Below are 24,147 nucleotides of genomic sequence, written 5' to 3' on the forward strand. Positions count from 1 at the left end.
TTTTGCCTCTATCACCTTCAACCTTTTTGTTGCTCTTCAATGCATCATAATCCAAGCCAATAGCTATGTTTGCACATGGCTTGTTCTTCTCATGGTATTGACCAACTAGATTAGATGCATTCCTGAATGATTTCAGTATCACCTCATTTTTCTCTATCTTTTCTAGCTTCTATTTCACTAGCACACTTCAGCTTATTCTTTAGATATTCATTCTCTTGCTTGACTGTCTCAAGCTCCACAAGCAGTAGCTCAAATTTTTGTTTCTCACTCCCAAACTTCTCATTAGCTTTTGATAACCTACTGACCTCCTCAGTAGCTAGTATGGATGTGGAACATTTCTATACTCATCTTTTCAACAGTCTCCTTATATTGACTTTCATTTAAATCAATAGTGGTAAGAGTTGGTACCTGTGTTTTTTATGAGGATGACTTTCCTTGCTCCAAGTCCATGAGTGCATAGTTTCCTACTTCCTCATCATCATTATCTGAATCATCCCAACTCTCTCCTTCTGCAATATAAACTTTACCCTGTTACTTTCTTAGAAGAGACTCATACTTTGCCTCCAATTCAAGATAAGCCTTGTACTTTTTCACCTTCTTAGGCTTCCTGCATTCTGTAGAAAAATGGCCCAATTCATCACAATTGAATCACCTGATCTTTGACCTGTCAATAGATCCTATTTTGTAGCCATTTTTGTTGCCAGAGTTGTACTGTACTTTTGCCTTCCAACTGCTGTCCTTGTTGGATGTCTGTCCCTTGTTTTTGAAGAACTTTGGCTTCTTTAATCTAATGTTAGAGAATTTCCTTGTTAAGTAAGCCATGGACTGATCTACCTCATCCAATTCATCCAAGTTATAGAATACATCCTCTTCAAGTTTAAGAATAACTTGCTTCTGTGGTTCCTTATTCTTTTGCTCATTACTTGAAACAACCAGAGTCTCGATTTCTAGTTCATCATCAGATGACTAGTTGTCATTGACAACTAGTGCACTTGATCCATCAACAATGTGCCCTTGACCAGCTCTTGAAAATTTTCTTTGGATCATTTCCAGTTCATAGGTTTTTTGAATACCATATAAAACCTTCGGTGTCATTTTTCTCAAGTCTCTCCCTTCTCATATACCTGAAATCTTCTGTTCTAGATGGTCAGGAAGGGTGAGCAAAAACTTCAAGTTAACATCCTCAGCTTCGTAGTATTTGTCTTGAAGTTGCAAGTCATTAATCAGCTTATTGAATCTTTCAAAAACATCAGTTATACTTTCATTTGGTTTAGCCATAAAACCCTCATACTGAGACATCGGTATTCTCCTTTGGATGGATCTAACTTCCTCTGTACCTTCACACAAAATTTATATTTTCTCCTAGATTTGTTTAGCCGTGTCACAGTTAACAATATTGTTGTACATGACATTGTCAAGTGACTATATCAGAATTAATTGCAGACCACTATCAAGAGAGACCTTTTCTTTCTCAGTTTCTGTGTATTTAGAAGGATCTTTAGGACCATAATGAGCTGGGATGACCATGTCTCCATCTGTAGATACTTCAATCCTTTCCATAGGAGTGAAAGGTCTATTCTTTAGAATCTGGATGTACAAGGGATTGGTCATCCTTAGAAACAACATCATTTTCTTTTTCCATAATGTGTAGTTAGTCTTATCAAAGGCTGGTATCTTGATACTTCTAATCTTCAGTGTATTCATTCTTCCAAGATCTTTAATCTGTTTGCTTTCAGATTTTTCTCTGATACCACTTGTTAGGTAATGAATACAACATAGAGGGGGGTGAATGTGTTTTGGATATTTTTTAGGCTTTTTAAACGTTTATTACTTGGTTAACAAAGCAAATTAGAAATGCAGTAATATTATGTTAGCTGGAATAAAACAGTGCACACAATATTTCAAAACTCACTTAATTTTGTATTAAAATCAAGCTAGTATTTTGCTACAAATCCTGGGTTCTTTGTAAGTAGAGAAATCAGCTTCTTCCTTGAGAGGGTTACAAAAAAAACTAGATATGTTTGTTACTTCTAAAATAAAGGACCAGTGTTTACTTTATAGATTAGTAAACACAGGTTTACACAACATGCAATAAGATGTACTAAACCCTACTTTAAGTTATCTCTAAAACTTTCCATTTCTGGCTTAGTGTATCTTTGCAAATCGTGTAGGTCTGTGACTTTCCTTTGTCAGTTAATCTTGGCCTTTAATCTTGCACTCTCCAAACTGCTTTTGTAGACTTTTCAATCTAAGTGATTAGATCGTTTGTTGATTGATAATCTTAAATATTTAACTTGTCTGCATTCTGTACTTGAAAAGCATATCGAGATCTCCAGTTTGATCTATAGAGTTGTGACATCTCGATAGGTATAATGGCTTATCGAAATCTCTTAGTTCTCTATAAGTGTCTTTGACTTGTCGAGGTCTCTAAGTTCTCTATAAGTGAATTTGGCTTTCCGAGGTCTCCAAAACTCTGCATGTAGAAATGACTCGTCGATATCTCTGAGATCTCTATAAGTATTTTGACTTGTCGATATCTCTGAGATCTCTAGTGAGAAGATTGACTTGTCGATATCTCCAATCTTCATATATTCATTTTGACTTGTCGATATCTCTGAGTTCTCTATATGCAAAATGACTTGTCGATATCTCAGAGACCTCTATATATATTTTGACTTGTAGATATCTCTGAGATCTTTAATGAGAAATTGACTTGTCGATATCTTCAATTTTCATATCTTCATTTGACTTGTCAATATCTATGACTTTTCTATAAGCCAATTTGGACTTCTCGGTAAGTCATTCTGAAATTCTCGAATGACTTCTCTATATGACTTGATATGTGACTTGTCGATATCTTGACTTAGAATATTTTCCATAAAATAGATTTATTCAACTCCAAACTTCTGTATCATTTCACTGAGACATGATTTGTCTTGATCTTCTTCCAGGGTTTATTCATTAGGCTTGAACTGTTTACAAAAAATAATTTCAATCTGATATTTTAACCATTTTACAAACTCAAGTAATACAATACATAATACAAATTTAATTACTAATACAACTGAATCTTAGGGCTGTCAGTTTGACTTAGTCTTTATTATAGTACAGGCATGTCTTGCACAACATGTAACGTGCCTTTTTATTATCATCAAAAATTATATCTACCAGCAACATCCGTTGAAATAATCAATATTTTACATATTAGCTATAATACACTGAAATATCATATCTAACTGATAATAATCATTGAAGATACTCTTATTCTGTTTTTAAAATAATTTTGCTAATATGTTCAAATTGCAAAACGCTTGTTAATTTGTTTGGGAGATCAATAAATGTCAACAAAATCATGTTCACAGATCATTACGGATTATTTTCTGGTGTACTGATCCACTAAAATCAACAAGTAACATTAGCTAAACATATTGGATAAAGAGATGTCGAACAAGTAATATAGGTAAAGTAGGTGTGATTGAGTTTAATTGGAGCATTATAAAGGAGTGTTTAGAGCCTATTTGGGGCTAGAGGGTTGTTTTTTTATGCAAACTCAATATTAGTTTAAACTTTCTGTATTTGTTTAATTTGTAAACCCTTTTTTAAAAGTAAAAAAATGGTTTAGAATTTCAATGTTTATATTTTTTTTTATAAAAGTGAAAATAATCATCGCATGTACAATTTATACTTTCATTATTTTTTAATATTTGTAAATTATATATTAGCAAAAAACTTCATCCAAACAAGTACTCCCTTCGTCCCCCTGTTTTTTTTACAGTTTTTTTCACATACTTGACACGCATTTTAAGGCAACTATAAAGTATATTTCCGTAATTTATTTTTAAAATTTCTTTTTTATAAAATTTGAACATTATATTTGTATTTAGAAGAAAACAAAATTTTTTAAAAAGAATATACAACTAGACTATTAAAATGCGTGCCGAGAATTCGTCACCAATGTAAAGAATTGAGGGGAGGGAGGGAGTGAGGGAGGGAGTAATCATTTTACTCAAAAAAATTACTCATTCATTTACACAGATACAATTATTACATTTACCTAGTCTTCTGAAAATTTAAATAAGAAACACATTATTCTCGTGCTCTTAGATTTGGAATCTTATAATTAAATTTATAAAAATATAATTTATAACTTAAAGTTGAAAAATATATATATAAACATTATATATTATAAATTATATAGTTATTTGGATAATTAATTTGATTTATAATTTACCTATAAGTTTGTGATGTATTTGATAAATTATAACTTATAAATTATAATTTGTCTAAAAAAATAAAAAAATTTAATATTATAATATAACACTTTAGTATAAAAATAAAATTATTAAAATAGGAATTTTCAAATATAAATTTCGAAAGTGAAGGAAAATAGCTTAAGCTTTGTAGAGGAATGTATCTTCATACAATCTCCGGAAGCTTAAAATGGGTTTTTGGCCCATTTGTGACAAAATAAGATGCTGCCAACCAAGCTTGATAAAGATTCTCCCGAGGCCCACAAGCAATTCAACCCAGATATTTTCTTTTTTCTTTTTTTTTTTAAATTTTTCAGCTGTTTATTCACTTTATAATAGTAAATAAATTGTTCCAGTTAAAATTTAAATAACTTTTTTTCTAAATTATACCTTATATCTAAAATAATATTATGAACTTTTTTTGAATTTGAAATTTCGTTTTGCTCATTCTAAAATTCTGAATAAATATAAAATTCTAAAAAAACGCCATCTAATTTAACATGTTTACTCTCCATAAATCGTTCTTTTTATTCACAAATCTAATATCATAAATCTTAAAATTATATAATATATAAATTAATAATTAATTTTATCGTATAGTAAAATTTAATTTCAATATTAATTTAGACTTAATTGCATGAAAATGGCCTCGGTTATAAATTTTTTGCACAAAACTTGTTGAGTTTTAATAATAGGCACCCGCATGACTTTCTTTATTTTTTTTAACACGCAATTGACTTCCATCAGTTTCATCTAAACGTTAAATAAGAAGGGTAAAATTAGTAAATGCCTATTTTTAACTGCTATTATCCTCATATACAGTGTATCCCTGAAATCACCAGAGATTTGTAGCAACAGGAATCCGAGTAAGAAAGCACAGCAAATTGAAACCAAAACACTTGCACAATAATCTTCCGGTATCACATCACCAACATGGGAGTTTGATGACTTGCTACATTTCTCAGATTTTGATTCCTCTGACAAGGTAAACATATGATGTTTTCTTAAGTGTTTACAAATCCAGAGTCTTGTATTCTATAACATATTTGCCCCCGGTGCACTTGTTTTAGCAAAACAAACAGAATTCTCATTTCGTTTCACAAACTTTGCAGAAAGAGCAACTAAATTTTGGAGAGATGGACTGGTTCACGGGTTTTGGTGCTTTTGGTGAACAAGTTGCTCAGAAAGCCTCAGCAGTAGCTGAAGTTCCTCAACTTCCATCATATCAGTTGAGCAATAGCAACTCATACTGGCCAACCAAGTACTACATGCCATCTTCCAAGAAGCCTAGACTTGAATTTCAAGATGATGACGATGATGGACATTTCACAGTCCCTGATCTTGGTTAAATTATGACCCATCTCAAGCACAAGCACCCTGTTGTGTACAATTATTGAACCTCTTGTGTACAATTTGAGATATCATGGATATACATCTATACACTGGGTAAACAAGTGGAAAAGATTATGAGGATTACAACTGAGGTATTGCCCGAAGGATTCTTGGAAAGGACATTAGGAAAAGGAAAAGTTATTGGATTGGCGCCGCTGGTAAGTATCATTTCCCATCCATGTGTGGGAGAATTTGTTTCTCACTGTGGATGGAACTCTATCCTAGAGATTATATGGTGCGGTGTGCCAATAGCCACTTGCCCTATGTATGCTGAGCAGCAAACCAACGCATTTCAGTTGGTGGTGGAGTTGGGGATTGCAGCAGAGATCAAAATGGATTACCGAAAAGACAGCGTTGCTAACACCGAATCAACAGAAGTAGTCACTACAGAAGAGATAGAAAGGGTTCTAAGATGTCTGATGGATGGAGGAAGTGAAATGAGAAAGAAAATGAAAGTATTGAGAGACACATGTAGAAAAGCCACTGCATTGGGGGCTCATCTTACACTTCACTTGGACAGTTTATCCTGGATGTCACGGATAACATCCGCGAAAGAGCTCTTAATCGAATGAATAATACTCATTGGAGCATATAGAATACAGAACTCTCAACTATAAGTATTAATCAAGCCCCCAACAGAATTTCAGGTAAAATGTAGCACTCGAATACTCACTTGTACGGTGTTCATTAGTTCTTTCTTGCAGGGAAAAATTGCAGGCACTGGACTCTTTGTAATCCCTTCTTCCATGTTAGAACCATTGTAATCGATGAAAAAAATAGCATTATTAACTACTAAACTCTTGATATATTCATAAATTAGTGAAGTCCCCGACTCGCAAACTTGATCAAGGAGTGAATTACACCATCAATAAAATATGCCTACTTGGTTACTTATACAAGTCCATTAGTTTCATCTGGTACATAACAAAAGAACATGCATTTTGGGTCTATTTCCCTTCCTTCTATACACTTCAAAAAAACATCCACATTGTTATATTACAATAATGTACATGAACATGTCTTATATATTTATTTACATAGAAAATCCCATCAGCAACTAAAGAGAACAGTGTTACTTGAAAAACTGAGGAAATTATAGAAAAATCATCCGCAAGCCGTGGCTAACGTATTGAACCCTTCAGCTGGATGCGCCAAAATATCATTCTCCATTGTTGATTGTCAAATTGTTGCCTTCAAATTAAAATACTTCCTTCGCCAGTTCTCTTTGTTGCCTCCTCTTAACTGTGGAGTACCCCTAAAAACGGATACCGCGTAGCACATGTACTTACATGCACTTCTTCATTTCTATCTCTATTTTTTTTCTTGATTTGTACAATGCAATTGTTAGCACTCATAACCATCACCTACGAATGTCAGCTGTTCATCACATGTTCAACTCAGATTAGGGTTTTTGTCCTCGGGACTACTTGTAGGGATTTCTAAGGAATCCCCGGAATAAGATCCCCGAGACTACTTGCTAAGTGACTCAGTTTCAATTTAGAACTTGCTTTGGATTCACTAACCATGCTTAATTTTCTCTGATGTTCTCAAGTATGCATATATATATATATATATATATACAGGGGTTGTGTATAAATAATATCATTTTACCAATTTAGCCCTCTGCTTAATTTAAAAAATTAGAATATATAACGTCCGTTAAATGTAGTTGACGGAATGCAATCTCGTGTGAAAAAAATTAAAGAAGAGTCATAGGGTGCCTATTATTAAAACTCAGACAGTTTTGTGCAAAAAAATTATAACTGAGGCAATTTTCGTGCAATTAAGTCTATTTTTTAAAGATTAATTTAAGCGAGAAAATCATTTTCAAAAAATGTTTGTTAGTCTAGACTTAGCACAGGAAAAGAATGAAGACTTAGAAAAAGAACCATAAATTTTTCTGAACTCGTTTACGATTTTCTTGCCATCAGAATACTTGATTCTAACTCAATATTTAGTAAATCCTGCTTCACAACGCCTTATAAAACTCGGATTTTAGCGTAGCGTCCTACTCCCGACATCCACTAATTTGATTGACATGCGTTTTACCTTCGTGTTTATGATCACTTTAAATAATAAGTGTTAGAACAAACCTAAAAAACAAAACAATAATCTTAAATTAGATACAAAAGTATCTTCAAATGAAGTCTAACAATAGACCCGTTGCAAGCTGAAACACAAATCAAAAAACACAAATATTAGTAAATTCACAAATTCAAGCACGCCATACAATAAAAAATAATTATAAAATAAAGAGTTTAACTAGTAAACAAAACTTACATATATACATATAAATAAAAATATATGTATATGAAAATATGGAAGGAGACGTCTTAGATATTCTCAATATGTATAAACTTTTATCCAATATTAATGTATTTCGAAGTATTGATTCATAAACATGACTTTATAATTGTCTTTTGATTGTTGTTCCAGATTAATTCTTTTTGACTTCAAGAGAAGTTTAGAAAAATATTAAAATAGAATTTTACTTTCCCTATATTACTAAATCCATAAATGGTAAATTGAATTTTTGTTGAATTTAAGAGAAATTTTAGAATAATACAAGGTAATCGTAGAGAGAAAATTTAGAAAAATATAAAATAATTTGTCATTTTTTCGTATTTATTAACTAAAAAAATTGAGAAAATTAGAAAAATATGATGATACTATATAAGATGCCCCAGGTTAAAAGCCCAATGCTCTACCAACTGAGCCTCCGTCTTTTCATTTATGTAAGTATATTGATTTGACTCTTAGATTTAGATATGGAATGATAATTATATATCATTACTATACTATTATAAGGGAAAAATGATTTCGTAAAATTATTTTATTTTATTTTAAAAATTAATGAAGTGCGTATTCAATATATTTGCAAACTCTATTAATTATATTACTGTTATAATCCATACTACCTCATTTAACTTCTTGCAAAACTTTTATAGTCATGAATCTTTTTCAAATTTCTTTAAACAATCAAAAAAAATCAAAAAAAAATTATCTATAGAGATTTCAAATATCAAAATTATTTTTAAAAATAAATTTACATCACAAAATAATTTATAATATATAGTAAACATGCCATAAATAATATTATCCTAACAAGATTTCAAATTAAACACAAAATTTTAATTTAATACGTAAAAATTAAATATTAAAATTAATTTGTGCTATATTAGTATACGTATATAGTTTCATATATTAAGAGTTATTAGAGCGGGATAAAATATTTTAAATAATATGTCTATATCTTTTATGGTTTCAATTTTAAAAGAAACATAATTTCGTTTGATGGTTGATTATCACATTTCAAAATTTTTCTTGGCACCTTTTAAAAAATTGAAAATCAAACACGTATCCAACAAAACTACAAACTAATTATATTACAGTTATAATATATAATACTTACATTCAGCTTTTTCATAAACTCTTCTATTCAAATTCAAACTCATCCATGATTATTTAAACAATCAAAATCATTTAAAAAATTAGAAAATAAATTAAAATTTTATAAGTCTAAAGATTTTAAATATAAAAATTATTTTTAAAAAATTAATATCACAATATAATTTAAAATAAATAAAAAACAAACCAAGATTAAATAATAAATAATATTATACTCACAAAATAATAAAATTAAATATAAATAAAATTCAAAATAAAAATAAGATAATTATAACTCAGAGCATCTCCGTTTTCCATTGCAAGCTAGCCCAACTCGATAACAATCATCCCAAGGCCCACATAAAATTCAACCCAAATATTCTCCTTTTTTTTTCTTATTTTCTCAGCTCAATTTCAATTTATAATAGCAAATAAATTGTACTAAAGAGATCGAGAATAAAATTTAAAAAAAGGATGGGGTACGTACTAAGGGTAAGATTGGCATCATTTTTCGCCGGAGCTGCAGTGGCGTCGATGGCCGGACTTTACACTCTTCACAATGATTACACCGCCGCCCATCAATCCATTTCTCACAAGGTCCTTTTTTTATTTTTTATTTTTATTTATTTATTTTGAATTTTCTTGAATTTGACCTAAAATGAAATTAGGGTAATGAAAATTAATTATATAAGCTGATGATTAATTGATTTATTTGGTTTAGTTTTAAATTTTGATGGACCCCTTTATTTGAAATGTGAGTATGATTTGTACATGTATGTGTTTGATTGTTGTACTGAATAAACTTTTATTTAGGATTTGTAATTTGGTGTAATGTCTAGTTTTAGCTAAGAGTGGAATGTGTTTTTAGTTTTTACCCGAGGACGGATAATCACGATTTGTGGGGAATTGAAGTTTCGTAAAAATTAGCTAAATAGGTGAGTTTTGTGTTTGATAATAAAGGAAGCTGAGTTAGTGGTTTAGAGATTTTTAAATAAAAAATAAGCCAAGTGTTGTGTGATCGATCGTTTTTTTGCACTTTTTAGGTTGAGATTTTTAGAGGCAAAGCTAGTTTGTTTGCAAAGGAGGTAGTTGAAGCAAGAATGTTGCTGACAATAGAATGCATATCAATGATGAAACTAAAGTTTTATTTACAAGTGATCTTAGACCAGGTTTTACTTAAATGAGGTTCTACTGATACTTAGTTCGAAAGACCTCAAGAAGTATATACTTGCTTTCAAGTTTCTTGGTGAGGTATCTCTTTGTGTCACTTGCATAGTAAAAGAGAAGTGGAAAAGAATTCTGAGAGCAAGTCCAATGCAAGATGCAAAATAGCTATAGCTATTGCTATAATTTGGCACCAAAAAGTGTCTTTTGATGCTAAAATAAAATTTCAACTCCAATGCTAGATGCATTTTGAAACCAAATATTTCCTAATTTACCTAAATTTTATCACTTTCCCCTAAGTTTCATTTAAATCACAACAACATTCATCTCATTTATAGTAGTTTGATGATGTGGCTAGATGCATAAATGCATCCTTGGTTTCAAATTTAGAACCAAGGATGCATATATGCATATTTGCAAACAAAAAGAAATTTGGAATGGATGGGGTGGGAATTTGAAAACAAAAACATAAAGAAATACAGAGGTGAAAGCGAAAGAATAAGGAAGTGTAAAGAAAGTAAGTGTAAGTTTATGATAAAGCTTGTAAAGGATATGAGTATTATGGAAAGAATAAGCTCGCATATTTTTAAATTGGATGGGCTGAGTTCTAGCTTAAAGATGTATTGGAATGCAGTTGAGGGATGAATGAGGTTCATGAATAGAATGTCCACGAAATAGTACAAATTGCATCCCATTTAACTCCTTTTAACCTAACGGACAGTAAAGCAACTGATATTAAAAAATTCAACACATATTATTAAATTATATATGATCTATTAAGGCATGTCTCTAACGTCTTTAGGTTTTAGTTTTGTTGTTATTTAACATGGTTTTAGATGAGTTGATCCTCCCCTATTTGTTCAATATAATTGTTTTTTTCTGTTTGGTCCAGTCTGCTGTATTTCGTTGAATCGTTCAATTGAGGGGAAGTGTTGAATAATAAATGATCCATCTAAGGCCTTCCTCTAACATGTTAAGGTTTTAGATGGCTATCCCATCATTTTAAATAAGGGTTACTTGCCTAAATGCTTTACAGAGTAAGTTAATCATTAGTATCAAGTTTTAATCGGAAAGAATATGAGATGTGGCGGTTCCTAATGGCGGTGTTTGCAGCGTTCTGTTATAAGTTTTAACATAAAGGAGTTGCGAAGAGAGAAAAGTTCCACCAGATTTATAATCCTTTACTCTTATCTCATGAGTATTCACGACCTACATCTTGTGGAACCACAATCGATTTTGAAATTCACATAGGAAATCATAAATATATTACTGCATAATCTCATAGAAAACCAAGTTAACCATAGTTCATACCAATTAGCACATTGTGAATACTTAAATCAGTTCTGGATGTTGTAGAATGTAGACACTATTACACTTTGTTTTGTTTTGTTAAAGAGAATAGGATGGAAGATAAAAGTAAAAATAAAAAGTGGAGGATATTAGTGGTGAAAGAGAAAGATGAAAGAAAGGAGTATGAATATAATAAGTGGAAAACAACTTTTTACTAAAGTTGATAATCAACATTCAAAACATAAAACATTCATCGACATAATATCCGATTCAAAACATAAAACATTCATGAACATAACATCCTATTAAATGAAATAGATCAAAGTACATATAGAACCATTTATAACATTATATGACATAATTTGTTAAGGATATGATTAGCAGGAATGAATAAGCAATTATTAGTAAATTGTTTGGGGGGAGGGAGCATTTGAGCTCTAGTTTAAGTATGCAGGAATAGAGTTTAGGAATTAATTAATAAATGTCCATAAAGTAGTACAAATGTCATCCAATTCCCACCTTATTCTGTTCCTTACAACCTAACGGAGCGTAAAGGGACTGATGTCACAAAATTTAGCTCAAATATAAACCAATGGGTCAGATTTAACTTATGTACCTTTATGTCACACTAGGGGTGCATGCCAAGTGCTTTACAGGGTAACTTGTGCATTCGTGTGGAGTATACATTGAGTATGAGGTATGGTGGTTCCTAACTAATAGCTTGCCCTGGATCTTGTGGACGTCGTTTTTCATGACAAGTTCAATTGCTGATTTATTTGTTTGGTGAATGTATGGAGTCTAATGCCTACACCTATATGCATGAGAGGTAAAACCCATTCCGACACTTAGAATGGCTAATAGTTGGATCTAATAGGTCTTGGACAGTGTGGATCTCTGTTTTACTATGGTATTATTTGGAACTATTGTAGCTAACATACTCTAGCAGAATTCAGCAGTAGAATGTCCTTGTAGTTACGAGTTGTTAAAGAACGATTATCATATGTTTACAAAATTTAGATTGTTCATGCCATTTTGCGATGCTAGGGTTAATAGTTAAACGCTCTTTGTGTGGGTTACATTATTTTCAATACATATCAGGTGTAAGAGAGTTTGGGGTGTGATTGTACGCCAAAGACATAGGGACTGTTAAATTTACTACTATTAAATGATTTGGATTCACAATTTTAATATTTGACATAAGCAACTACAGAAAATAACCTAATATATGCTTTTTAGTTAAAGTGAGTGTTCGATACCTGAGAACTACACATGTTTTGGTAAGATAAGCAGAAGGAAAATTGATACACGTGTAATAAGAGAGGTCTAGAGATTTAGGCTTGACAATTTAATATATTTTGCTACATATTAAAAAGAAGTACAGTTAATGTTACAAAGCTATAATATAAATATTAAATTATAATATATAAGTAATCTGTATTGCATGGGATAAAAGCTTTATATTAGTGTAGATGTATTTATTTTTGTGTTTTAACTTTTGAAATGTATCTGCTGCCTAATATAAGATCTAATATCTGTAGTACTGATTATTCTTGGTGAAAATCATTATTTAGAACCATTTGAGGTTAATATAATAAATTAAAATTGACAAGTTGAAACCTTGTGTTTTGCTTTATATCAGATGAACAGCCTTCATGACTCCTTGAATGGACGTATATCGGCATTGGAAAAGTTGAAGGAAATGGAGGCTACAAAACAGGCTGAGGCTACAAAAGAGGTAGAGGCTACAAATCATGTTGAGGCTTCGAATCAAGATGAGGTGCGTGAGAGTACAAATCAAGCTCAGGCTGCAGAGTAGAATTTTTAAACGATCTTATTTGCCAAAAACATGTGTTGCATTTTGTAAGTGCAGAATGTTCACGATGTATGGAGTCTGCCTATGAACGATACTCACTACTTAGAAGTTTGTGAATTTTGTACTCTGTTTCAGCAGCATAATGTTACTCTAATTCAAAACCATCAGAAAAGATCAGCTGTATTTTGTACCCTGTTTCAGCTTCATAATGTTACTTTAATATACTACTCTGCTCGCTTGAGTCCCTGACAGCGTTCGTTGAATATGTAGGCATTAGCGTCCGTTGAATATGTAGCATTTGAAACTTTCAGAGTTGTGCTCTCGAAATGTTTCACAATAAGTTTTCTTTTAGCTAATTGTTTCAGAATTGTTTTACTTTTACCTATACTGTATATGCATTTTACCCAGCATAAAAGTAGGAATCCAACTGCATGCTTATGGATTTGTTGTCTTTCAAATTGAGGAAGAAATTTAAGATGTTGCTAGAGTGAGAGAAGCAATACTAGGCATTTTTTACTCTAGGAAAAATGAAACACCTATGAGTTGATCGTGCTGATGTGAACAGACAAATTGCCTTTAAATTTTTTAAGTTTCGGATATGAAGTGAATAATATAAAAGATGTATGGTATTTAAAAAAAATCAAATTATGAATGGGGGAGAATGGTGGCTTAACATAGACCCAAGCGTGGAAGGATTTTCACCTCAACTTCATCTGAGTACCTTGTGTGCCCTTCACAGTCAGTGCTGAATACACTGGTTGCCACATTGTGGTTCATGAAAAATGGATTTAAGGTTCAAATATACGGGGTTATTACAGTAATTTCACAATATATGTATCCCTGATCTTATGACAACATGTAAAGCTCTTGGATATGGTTTGCTTTTATGGCTATGGTTTAATCCAAGAAATTTTAACTCAACAAACCTTTTAAATAGACAACTCAGGCATTTCTATGATCATTTCCCTCTTAATATACATCTCAGTATCAGCATGCATCTTTTCTTATTGTCCAGGTGAAAGAAACACAGATTAAATTACCCTGTAGTAGTTGGTTATCAGCCTGAGTAGTTTTATTCATGGTGGTTCTAAGCATTCAAGCTGTACAATTTCCAATAAAAAGAGGTCTCGATAACTGCTACCGACGGGGTAGCAGAAGTGGAGGCAATTTTAGAATCCGGTGTGGAATAGCTGAGCCATCAGGACAGCCAGCGCCAATGGGACAGAAGACTAAGTACAATGATGGGCTGTTTGAGAAGGCATTTATGACACTTTTTGCTAGGAAGATGGAGAAATTTGCAGCAGTGAATAAGGAACAAATAGGCCAGAAGGAAAAGGGATTTTTCGATTATGATTACGATAGTTTTGTGGATGTTTCCAGGAGAGTGATGCAGGGAAGGAACCGTATGCAGCAGCAAGAAGTGGTCAGGGAGGTTCTCTTGTCCATGCTGCCTCCTGGTGCCCCTGCTCAGGTGTTCTTTATATGTCCTCTTTCACATAGAATTTATACTGTAATATCTTTTTTAAAATCTCAATAATTACTTTAACTTCTTTTCTTTGGCTGTTGTGCTAGTCGGTGTTTGAAAAATATGAAACTTTATTGTATCTTCTGTGAAATTAGAGTTATATAAGGATTTGAAGGATTCTGATCATCGAAGTCCATACTGAATTAACTGCAATATGTTCAGTGGTTTACATACTTCCAGAAAATTAGATGTCTCCTGCATTTGATCTCTGGAATTTGATCTTTAGTAATTTAGTTTAAAATCAAGTAATGTATACCAATTAAGAGATGAGGCTAATCGTGTAAACTTTACTCTTCTTGGTTGTTTGCAGTTCAAAAAATTGTTTCCACCAACGAAGTGGGCTGAGGAGTTCAATGCTGCTCTAACTGTGCCTTTTTTCCACTGGTTAGTCGGGCCATCTGAGGTAAGCCTTTTAAACTCAATCATATATACATGGATAATGGATTAACCACCCATTTTCTCAGTGACTTTGTCTCTAGACATTAGTTGATCAAATACCCTTTCAGTAATGTACTTGTAGAATTGCAAACTCTTGCGGGCTTAGATACATTGCCGAACCTATTGTTCTTCTCCTTATCATTTGCGAGATTAAGAAAATAAAGGGTGTAGCTATTGCTACATAATCACATTTCTAAGAAATCTATAGTTTAGGAGCATCAGCATAGTTCAATAGATAGTATAAGCAAATTTCTTACATTTTTAAACTTGGTTTCCACTACTACTACACCGTTATGAAAGTCGGTTTTATGAATTTTGTAAAGCATTTCATGAATATTCCTGAGTTTTCATATTACTGGAGATTTTGTGCACCTTGAATAAAATCATAGCAGACTTCCTTCTTTTCTTCTTGGTATGGACTTATATATTACTTGGAACTGAGAGTGTACATTATCTACTAGGTTGTGGAAGTTGAGATTAATGGGATGAAGCAAAGAAGTGGAGTGCTCATAAAGAAATGCAGGTAATCAATCAACTAAACATCCTTTAAGGTTTATGAAGTTCAACCATGATCATACAAGTCTTGAAAACATGCTGCCATACTTTTTATTTTTGTAAAACAAGCTTTGAAGGACTAATTTGAAATTTGATCTCTGTCCATGAAGATACTTGGAGAATAGCGGATGTGTGGGACAGTGTGTGAATATGTGCAAGATTCCGACTCAAGATTTCTTCACCAATGAATTTGGGCTTCCTTTAACCATGATACCAAGTAAGATTTTCCCGCCACTTTTTCCTATCGAATGGTCAGAGGCTGTTATTTTGGTCAAAGAAATCTTGCATCTTTGTCTTTTACAAATTTATTAACTGAACAAATTTACAAATCACATAACAAGATGATGATGGTATTATTGCTAATATCACAAAGGACATTAGGCAAGTAACTACTAACAATTTCAATATGCAGACTTTGAAGATATGAGCTGTGAGATGGTGTATGGTCAAGTCCCCCCTCCATTTGAAGAGGATCCAGTGGCCAAACAACCATGTTTTGCAGATATATGTGAGTTTTTTATTTGTTATTTAAACAAACTCTCTTAGACCAAGAGGTCTTTGGTATATGATAATTTGATATGCTGTAATTTTTTATTGGTTACTCGCAAAATATCTACAATGAACTAATGACAAGATGTTGCAGGTCCAGTTGGGAATATCAACTCCAGTATCTGTCCAAAATTACAAGCTTGAGAAGAACTTCTTGTCCGATGACAGTCATCTAAGCTGCTACAAACCTATGACACATCACGCGGTAAAAGTTAATATACCACTGGCAAGAGGACTCGATAATTACACAGCTTGGCAGTAGCTCTGTACATTTATAAGAACTTGATTAAAAGAGTTGCACGAACTATTCCTTGTTCACTTAAACACACATTAGGGCCGAGGTCAGAAACTGTTGTTCGTCTGTACACACTTGCACAAGGAGTTGGAATACACTAGGTTTATACAAGTTTAAACAATACAGAACACATGTACGCTACGTTATTCTACCGTGAAGATGCAGACTATCAATATGTATGTGAGGAAATTTTGCTGCTTGATTTATGGGTTAATGTTCTACCAACGTAAACAATACTGGAGATTTAGCAGAAAAATGTGTTTCTGGGTCAAAAGTCCTGGAAGAAAAAGAAAAAGGCCAACAGTATTGGTATGGAAGAAATGGTTCAAGTAGTACAAATTTACCAGACCTCAATTTCTGTAGTAGTTTCATTTTATATAGTTACTTTTGTGGAATTTTTTGATCTATGCCAAAATTTCAGGATCTGTTCCTCGTCAGTGACTCTTGACAACTATTTTCAAGCTAGAAAATTTTGTGGTTTACAGAAACGAAACCGAAAAATTGAATGAATTTGATCTACTGCTCAAATTTTAACGAGGAATGCTAGAGTCCCAAAAACTGTTTCCGAACGTGCTTTTAGATATTCACTCATAAATGAAATGGACCTCTCGTATATTAATATTGATCCCATGAATTAAAAGATGACATGTGTCATTTTGAAACGATTATGATTTTTTTTAGTAGGCAACATTGCTCAATTTTGATTCTGATGGAAAGAAGACATCAAGTTGAGCAGGGAGAGTACTTGCCCCTAATCTTGGAGCTGATTCCTGGTCAAAATTTAATCTTTATTACGTGTTAATCTATATTTTTAAGAACTTACATTGTATCTTAAGCATTGTACAAGTTCTGAGTGACAAGATAAAAATAGTGTTTGCTGGTAAAAACTATTTACATGTATAGTTTGTTAAACTATTCATGTTAAACTATTCATGCATTTAAAAAATCACTATTAGGGTGTTCGGGTGTCAATGGTAAAAATTTGGAACACCCCAAGGCGCCAAACCCTTATATTGCAGCAACAGAAGTATCAAACTCATTGTCTAAATATTTTGCTGTGTTCGGTTTCAAGTCTAGTAATAAAGATTGTATCCAAGTTCAAAAGGCAAACAACTGATTTGGAATACATTTAACACTCGATTCATGCGTATACAGTTATGGAAATCTTGAGGGGGAATGCTAGAGTCTCAAAAACAGTTTTCAAAACTGTTCCTGAATAATAAGTTGCCCCATGAATTAAAAGATGACAGTATTATTTTGGAAACAATTTTGAAAAACTTTTTGAGTACGTAGTATTATTAATTTGGGAACGTTTTTTAATTATATTCATTGAAATTTTGATTTCCTAATTTCTCATCTTTCAAAGTCACCTTCAAATTTGTCCTTACAATTTGGTACATATAAATTAGACTTGTGAGCTAATCACATCTCCTCTAATTACGCCAGGGAATTTCATCTCTATCTTCAAAAGAATACTCTTCGGTTACAAAATCTATTAGGAAAAATGTTTGGAAAATGTTAAATATCCCGTGAACATAATTAATTTCAAATATTTATGTATATATTAACAACGGGTAACATTTCTTCTAATGAGATGAGATCCGCCTACATACATATACGTTCTCAAATTAAAATTCGTCAAATATTGTGACATATCATTCGAGAAAAAACTAAAAAATAAACACTATTAAAAATATCTTCCCTGACATCTTTAAAGAAAAACATCTTCCTTATAATAATATTTGTAACAATTTTGTCAAGATTGAAACCAAAATACTAAATAATCATTTTTAATATTAATTAAAGATGTGCACCTACAAAAAAAATGCACATTTTAGCTCCCGAAAATAATATATATGTGTAACTATATTTTTTGGCCCGACTACATTTTTATTTGCTGGTTACCCGCATTCACTTGGCGTCGGGTTATTTCAGAGTCTAGTAATGTTATTCCCGTCTCCGATTTCCAATTTAAAACCGAATACTCATCTCCGGTCCATTTCCTGTGGGGTATTACATATCATTTCTCGTTCTCGGGGAACATGGATCCTCTCGAAAATGGGAAATATTTTATTTAAACGAGAATTTCTATTAAACAAGTTTTTTCATGCAAGATGTAAAAAAAAGTAACAAAAACTAATTATTATACTACAAATTATAACAATTTTTCTTTGACCACATGAAATTATTATGTAAAATTAAAATACATTTTTAGTAATTTGACCCTAACATTTGCATATTTTGAACATAAATAAGAATATATAAATATATTGCATAGCGGGAAATCCGGTCGGGGACTGGGGACTGGGATCGGACTTGATAGATATAAATATTTGTCATTGAACCGGTCATTGACCCGCTCCCCGATACGGGGATCGGGCGAACCGAAATCATTTTCCATCCTTACACATATCTTATTTTTCCATCCTTAAGCTAGAGATGTCACCGGGTTAGTTGCGAGTTGCGACTACATCGATCAACTATAAAAGACAGAAATTTTGGATGTGAGAAAATGACTCAAGTTGTAATTATAAGCAACTTTTTTACTCATTTTTTGCAACTTCCATCATAATAACCTGTTTGGCAGCAAACGTAAGAATGTAACTGTAATTTGGCGCCATCCAACAGAAAAAACTCATTTGGCATAGTTTGATCTTGTGATTCTCATTCTTTCTTTGCAATAGCTGCTACCTAATTTAATCTAGTCATTTCTAGCCTCACATGTTTGACTCTTGCTTGTTAATAATAACTTTTTCCCAATATTTCTCATTAATGAAAAAAGGTAAATGATTGTTCAAAACAAAAACTAAGCTATACTCACTGCAAAAAATTAATTGTAAAATTAAATTTATAATTTTTGACCGTTTTTCTTATAACTTTAAGTATAATTTAAATAAGTGAGAAAACTCAAGTGATTAAGGGTTTAATTTATCTCTTATTAACTCAGATTCTAGATTCGATCTTTGCTAAACTCCGAAATTTACTGAATTATAAGGCATACAAGGCAAAATAAGTGAGATTTACGTGAAAATAGAATATAGACGATTTATATTATCTTAAACCTTCCATGGAAATCATTATGGAAACACAATATTACATCATAAAAGTTTTCCAACAGAATAACCCGTTCGGTGCATTTGATCCCGTGATTTCATTCTTTCCTGCAGCTACTACCTAATTACTTGTACACAGCCACAATACATCTCCTCTATAAAACCATTATGCCACCTAAAACTAAATGCACCTCTCCTTCATAACAAAAAATAACAATGCAGACTTTGAACTCTTTCTCTCTAATCATCCTGTGTTCCATGCTCTTGTCTGCATCTGCCTTCACTCGTCAAGATTACTATACTGCTCTTAATAAATCTATTTTGTTCTTTGAGGGCCAGAGGTCAGGGAAACTGCCTGCAAATCAACGCGTAAATTGGCGGGGTGATTCGGGATTATCTGATGGATCTGCTGCTAATGTAAATTTAAAACACACACTTGCACAGTACAAATATGTACTATTAAGTATTTTTACACTGTGGTATATTGATATCTGTTTTATTTATCGTATAGTGTTTTTGTTTATTAATTGTTTAAATATTTTGAAGGTGAATCTTGTTGGAGGATATTATGATGCTGGTGACAATTTGAAGTTTGGATTGCCAATGGCTTTTACAACTACGTTGCTAGCTTGGAGTGTAATAGAGTTCGGGGATCTCATGCAGAATCAACTCGAAAATGCCAGAGATGCGGTCCGTTGGGGCTCGGACTATCTTCTGAAAGCAGCTACTGCAACTCCTGGTTCTCTATATGTCCATGTAAGGAAAACAGAATTGATTTCGACAACTTTAAGTAACTCCTGGTCATGTTCGGGTTCATCACGTCATGTTTTGTCATTTGTGTAATTGCGGTTTTGGACCAGGTCAAAAATTTATTTAATTTTTTGCTCAAAAATATTATCAACAGGTGGGAAATCCGTATAATGATCACAAGTGTTGGGAGAGACCAGAAGACATGGATACATCGCGAGACGTTTATAAGGTGTCTTCTAGTAATCCAGGTTCTGATGTTGCTGCAGAGACAGCGGCTGCATTGGCAGCCTCATCAATTGTGTTCAAAGTCTCTGATCCTTCTTATTCAGAAAAATTGCTTCAGACTGCCATTAATGTAATTTCTCTTCCAAACCACACTTAATATTTCAATTGTTCTGATATGATCCTCGTAATAGAGTTGCATTCTTTTGACATGCAGGTCTTTAAGTTTGCAGACGAACACAGGGGTAAATACAGTGACTCGCTGAGTTCAGTAGTCTGCCCCTTTTACTGCTCATACTCTGGATATCAAGTAATGGTCAATTAGCGTTTTCTTTCACAATTGTCTGTCAAAAATAGTTAGTAATGTAACCTTTGTTTTTAAAATAGGATGAGCTATTATGGGGAGCATCTTGGATTTATCAAGCTACACAGAATCCCACATATTTGAAGTACATCCAGTACAATGGACGCGTACTAGGTGCAGAGGATGACACCTATTCGTTCAGTTGGGATGACAAGCGACCTGGAACCAAGATTCTTCTTTCAAAGGTAATTATTTTTTTCCGTCTAATCTTTAAGGTCAGAATTAACCTCATGAAGTATTTATATTCTTTTCTGTCACTCAGAGTTTTCTGGAGGCAGGGAAACAAGGGCTACAGGAATATAAAACACACTCCGACAATTATATATGCTCTTTGATTCCAGGATCACCTAATTTCCAGGCCCAGTATACCCCTGGTCAGCTACCTTAACATCTTTTTCCCCTAATTAATACTAATCTCCTAATCTACTAGCTGCTTGGTTTTATTTGTTAGCAATGGCCATAAAGTTTAGGATTGAAACATATCTTGCATCTGGCTTTCAGGGGGGCTTTTATACAAAACACAAGGGAGCAATCTGCAGTACGTGACTGCCTCAACATTACTCCTTTTGACATATGCCAAGTATCTCGATACAACCCATGGTGTTGCTCATTGTGGAACAACAGTATTTGCAGCTGACAAGCTCCGAGCATTGGCAAAGCAGCAGGTTGATTACATATTAGGCGATAATCCACAAAAAATATCGTACATGGTCGGGTTTGGAAATAAATCTCCGAGCAATATCCACCACAGGGGATCTTCCATACCGTCGGTACATAAAGAGCCTGGTCACATTGGTTGCAATGAGGGATTCCAGTACTTGCAGTCTTCCACACCGAATCCAAATATCCATGAGGGAGCTATTGTTGGAGGTCCTGATAACAATGACAATTTCTCGGATGATCGAAATAACTATCAACAATCTGAGCCTGCAACATACATCAATGCACCATTTGTAGGAGCTCTTGCCTACTTCTCATCAACTACTTAACTACTCATCAACTACTTAAACTATTCTTATGAAGTAATTTGCAGTATGTAAAAAACTTGTTGCAAGAATTTGCATGATAATATAGATTAATATAATTAAAATTTCTATGGGAATGGTTTTTATATTTATATTATTCTTACAGAAATTTCGATTTCTTAATCATTCAGTGTCACCTTCAAATTTGTCCTTTGTGTTGTGACAAATTGGTGCATAATCAGGCTCGTGAGCTAATCGCATCATCTAAATGAAGCAGGGGATTTGTTTAGTATCTATTGTTGGAATGTTGAAATATGTTTTTTGGATGCTTGTTTTTGTTTCCTTCCTGGCTACTTTGAAAATGATTTATGTAATTTTATCGTGCATTGAATTTGGGCTGGTGCCGAATATTACAAGAGGTTACTTTTACTCACTTTTAATAGGAATAAAATCATTGTTTTTACTCACTTTTCATAGGTACGGTAGAATTTGGACTCGCAGGATATATAGAACTAAGTATATCTAGATAAAAGTTACATGCCACCAATATAAACTTACGCTACTTCTAAATTTTTTATAATTAAAAAGGAAATATTTAATTTTTTATGTACCCGAGTTTAGATGAAGAAAATAAAATAAGGGGATTAAATCTTGTACCAAAGAAAAGTAAAAATTTGATACGTAAAAATTTGTTAAAATATACAATATAATTATCACTCCAATTATTCTTTCTCGCACAATCATCTCACTTTTAAAAAGAAAGTTTTGAAGTGAAATTAATTCTTATTTAACTTTACTTTCTACTCTTTTCTTTCGTTCAAAAATCTCGGGAACACGTTACAGAAAATAAACTAACTACAAACCTTTTTTATCTCATCAAATTTAAACTGGGAATAAGTATAAATGCCTTTGGTCATCTATTTTTTCATACGTCCCAGTACATATGTCATGTGTTTAAATTTAAATATTCACCTAAAATTTCACATTTCTCTTTAAATTAACTTATCATCTTAATATTCTCTTAATTTTTTTTTTACAATATCTACCATTTCTCCTAAAATCAACCTACTAAATTATATTTTCCTAATTTTTAGCCAATTAAATATTATAAGGACAAGTATCTATAAAATAGTTTTCTAAATGTTTTTTAAAATCATTATATCATTATTTTATACTTATGTAAAGGAGAATACTAGGGTGTTAGATAGCGCTTCTTATATAGTTTAATCTATTTTTGTAATTTTCTCATATTTTTATACTAATAAATAGAAAAAAATATTACATTGATTATTGATTAATAAATAATATAACTTTATGATATAAAATTTGTGAATAATGAGAGAGCGACTCAATGGAGTAAACATGTTTAACGAGAAAACGGATTTTTAAACTTCTTAATTTAATATATTTATTTATTATTTATAGTTTAAAAATGATCAAAATTAAATAAGAAACAAATTAAAAAATAAAACATTATTTTAGAAGACAGCTGCGAATTGCAACGTACTAAACTAATTTACTTATAAATAAGTTAGACCTTGCATGTATTAATACGAGCTCCTCCAATAAAAATATGTCAAGTGTAATTCGGTAACAAATTTTGGTTCCCCATTGCCCAATTACATATTTACATACTTCAGTTACATACTCCACGAATTTATATAATAAATAATTTCATAAAAATGATAACCATAAGAACCCGTGATTATTATAGTTAAAATGGGTGATTTTATAAGATTTCGTTTTTTATTTTGCATAAAATTAGCAATTTACCGAATTCAAAATTTTAATTTTTCAAAAAACCACCAATTTTATATACAGTAATTGTCAGTTCTCACGGTTTTCATTTTCTAATAAAATCTTATTGGACCGTGACCCTATTTATTTAAAAAAAATTATCGTAGAGAACCCGCAGCCGCTACCCTTCGGGTGCATACTGGGTAAACCCCACGGACTCACGCAATAGCCTGCAAATCATATGAACCATGATAAACGCGACAGACTCTGGTTCAGGAGACATAATCAAAAAATTTCCTCCCGTGTGATTCGAACCTGTGACCAAGAGGCTAATTATCCTCTCTTTAACCGAGTCAACACTTGCGGGCTATATATTCTAATTTTGAAGACATGTTTTT

The 24,147-nt window shown here is 32.3% G+C and overlaps 4 protein-coding genes across 4 annotated transcripts; all 4 read left to right on the forward strand.

Moving 5' to 3' along the window:
- The first annotated feature begins 5,716 nt into the window (after positions 1–5,716).
- Positions 5,717–6,214, forward strand: LOC141696457 (anthocyanidin 3-O-glucosyltransferase 2-like). Its single transcript, XM_074500597.1, has one exon. The coding sequence runs from the start codon at positions 5,717–5,719 to the stop codon at positions 6,212–6,214; it is 498 nt and encodes a 165-aa protein (XP_074356698.1).
- A 3,180-nt stretch (positions 6,215–9,394) lies between these two features.
- LOC141695126 (uncharacterized) lies at positions 9,395–13,523 on the forward strand. The gene is made up of 2 exons (XM_074499383.1): positions 9,395–9,626; positions 13,123–13,523. The coding sequence occupies exons 1-2, from the start codon at positions 9,504–9,506 to the stop codon at positions 13,297–13,299; spliced, it is 300 nt and encodes a 99-aa protein (XP_074355484.1). The 5' UTR covers positions 9,395–9,503; the 3' UTR covers positions 13,300–13,523.
- Positions 13,524–14,187: 664 nt separating this feature from the next.
- Positions 14,188–16,860, forward strand: LOC141697633 (beta-carotene isomerase D27, chloroplastic). Its single transcript, XM_074502121.1, has 6 exons — positions 14,188–14,767; positions 15,132–15,224; positions 15,721–15,782; positions 15,925–16,031; positions 16,227–16,322; positions 16,458–16,860. Exons 1-6 carry the CDS (start codon positions 14,375–14,377, stop codon positions 16,505–16,507), a joined length of 801 nt encoding a protein of 266 aa, XP_074358222.1. The 5' UTR covers positions 14,188–14,374; the 3' UTR covers positions 16,508–16,860.
- A 3,056-nt stretch (positions 16,861–19,916) lies between these two features.
- On the forward strand, positions 19,917–22,141 carry LOC141698607 (endoglucanase 1-like). The gene is made up of 7 exons (XM_074503374.1): positions 19,917–20,128; positions 20,258–20,467; positions 20,616–20,816; positions 20,901–20,993; positions 21,071–21,232; positions 21,310–21,421; positions 21,549–22,141. The coding sequence occupies exons 1-7, from the start codon at positions 19,928–19,930 to the stop codon at positions 22,034–22,036; spliced, it is 1,467 nt and encodes a 488-aa protein (XP_074359475.1). The 5' UTR covers positions 19,917–19,927; the 3' UTR covers positions 22,037–22,141.
- The last annotated feature ends 2,006 nt before the right edge of the window (positions 22,142–24,147 follow it).

The sequence above is a fragment of the Apium graveolens genome, chromosome 11 (genome assembly GCF_009905375.1).
Source record: "Apium graveolens cultivar Ventura chromosome 11, ASM990537v1, whole genome shotgun sequence".
Lineage (NCBI taxonomy): Eukaryota > Viridiplantae > Streptophyta > Magnoliopsida > Apiales > Apiaceae > Apium > Apium graveolens.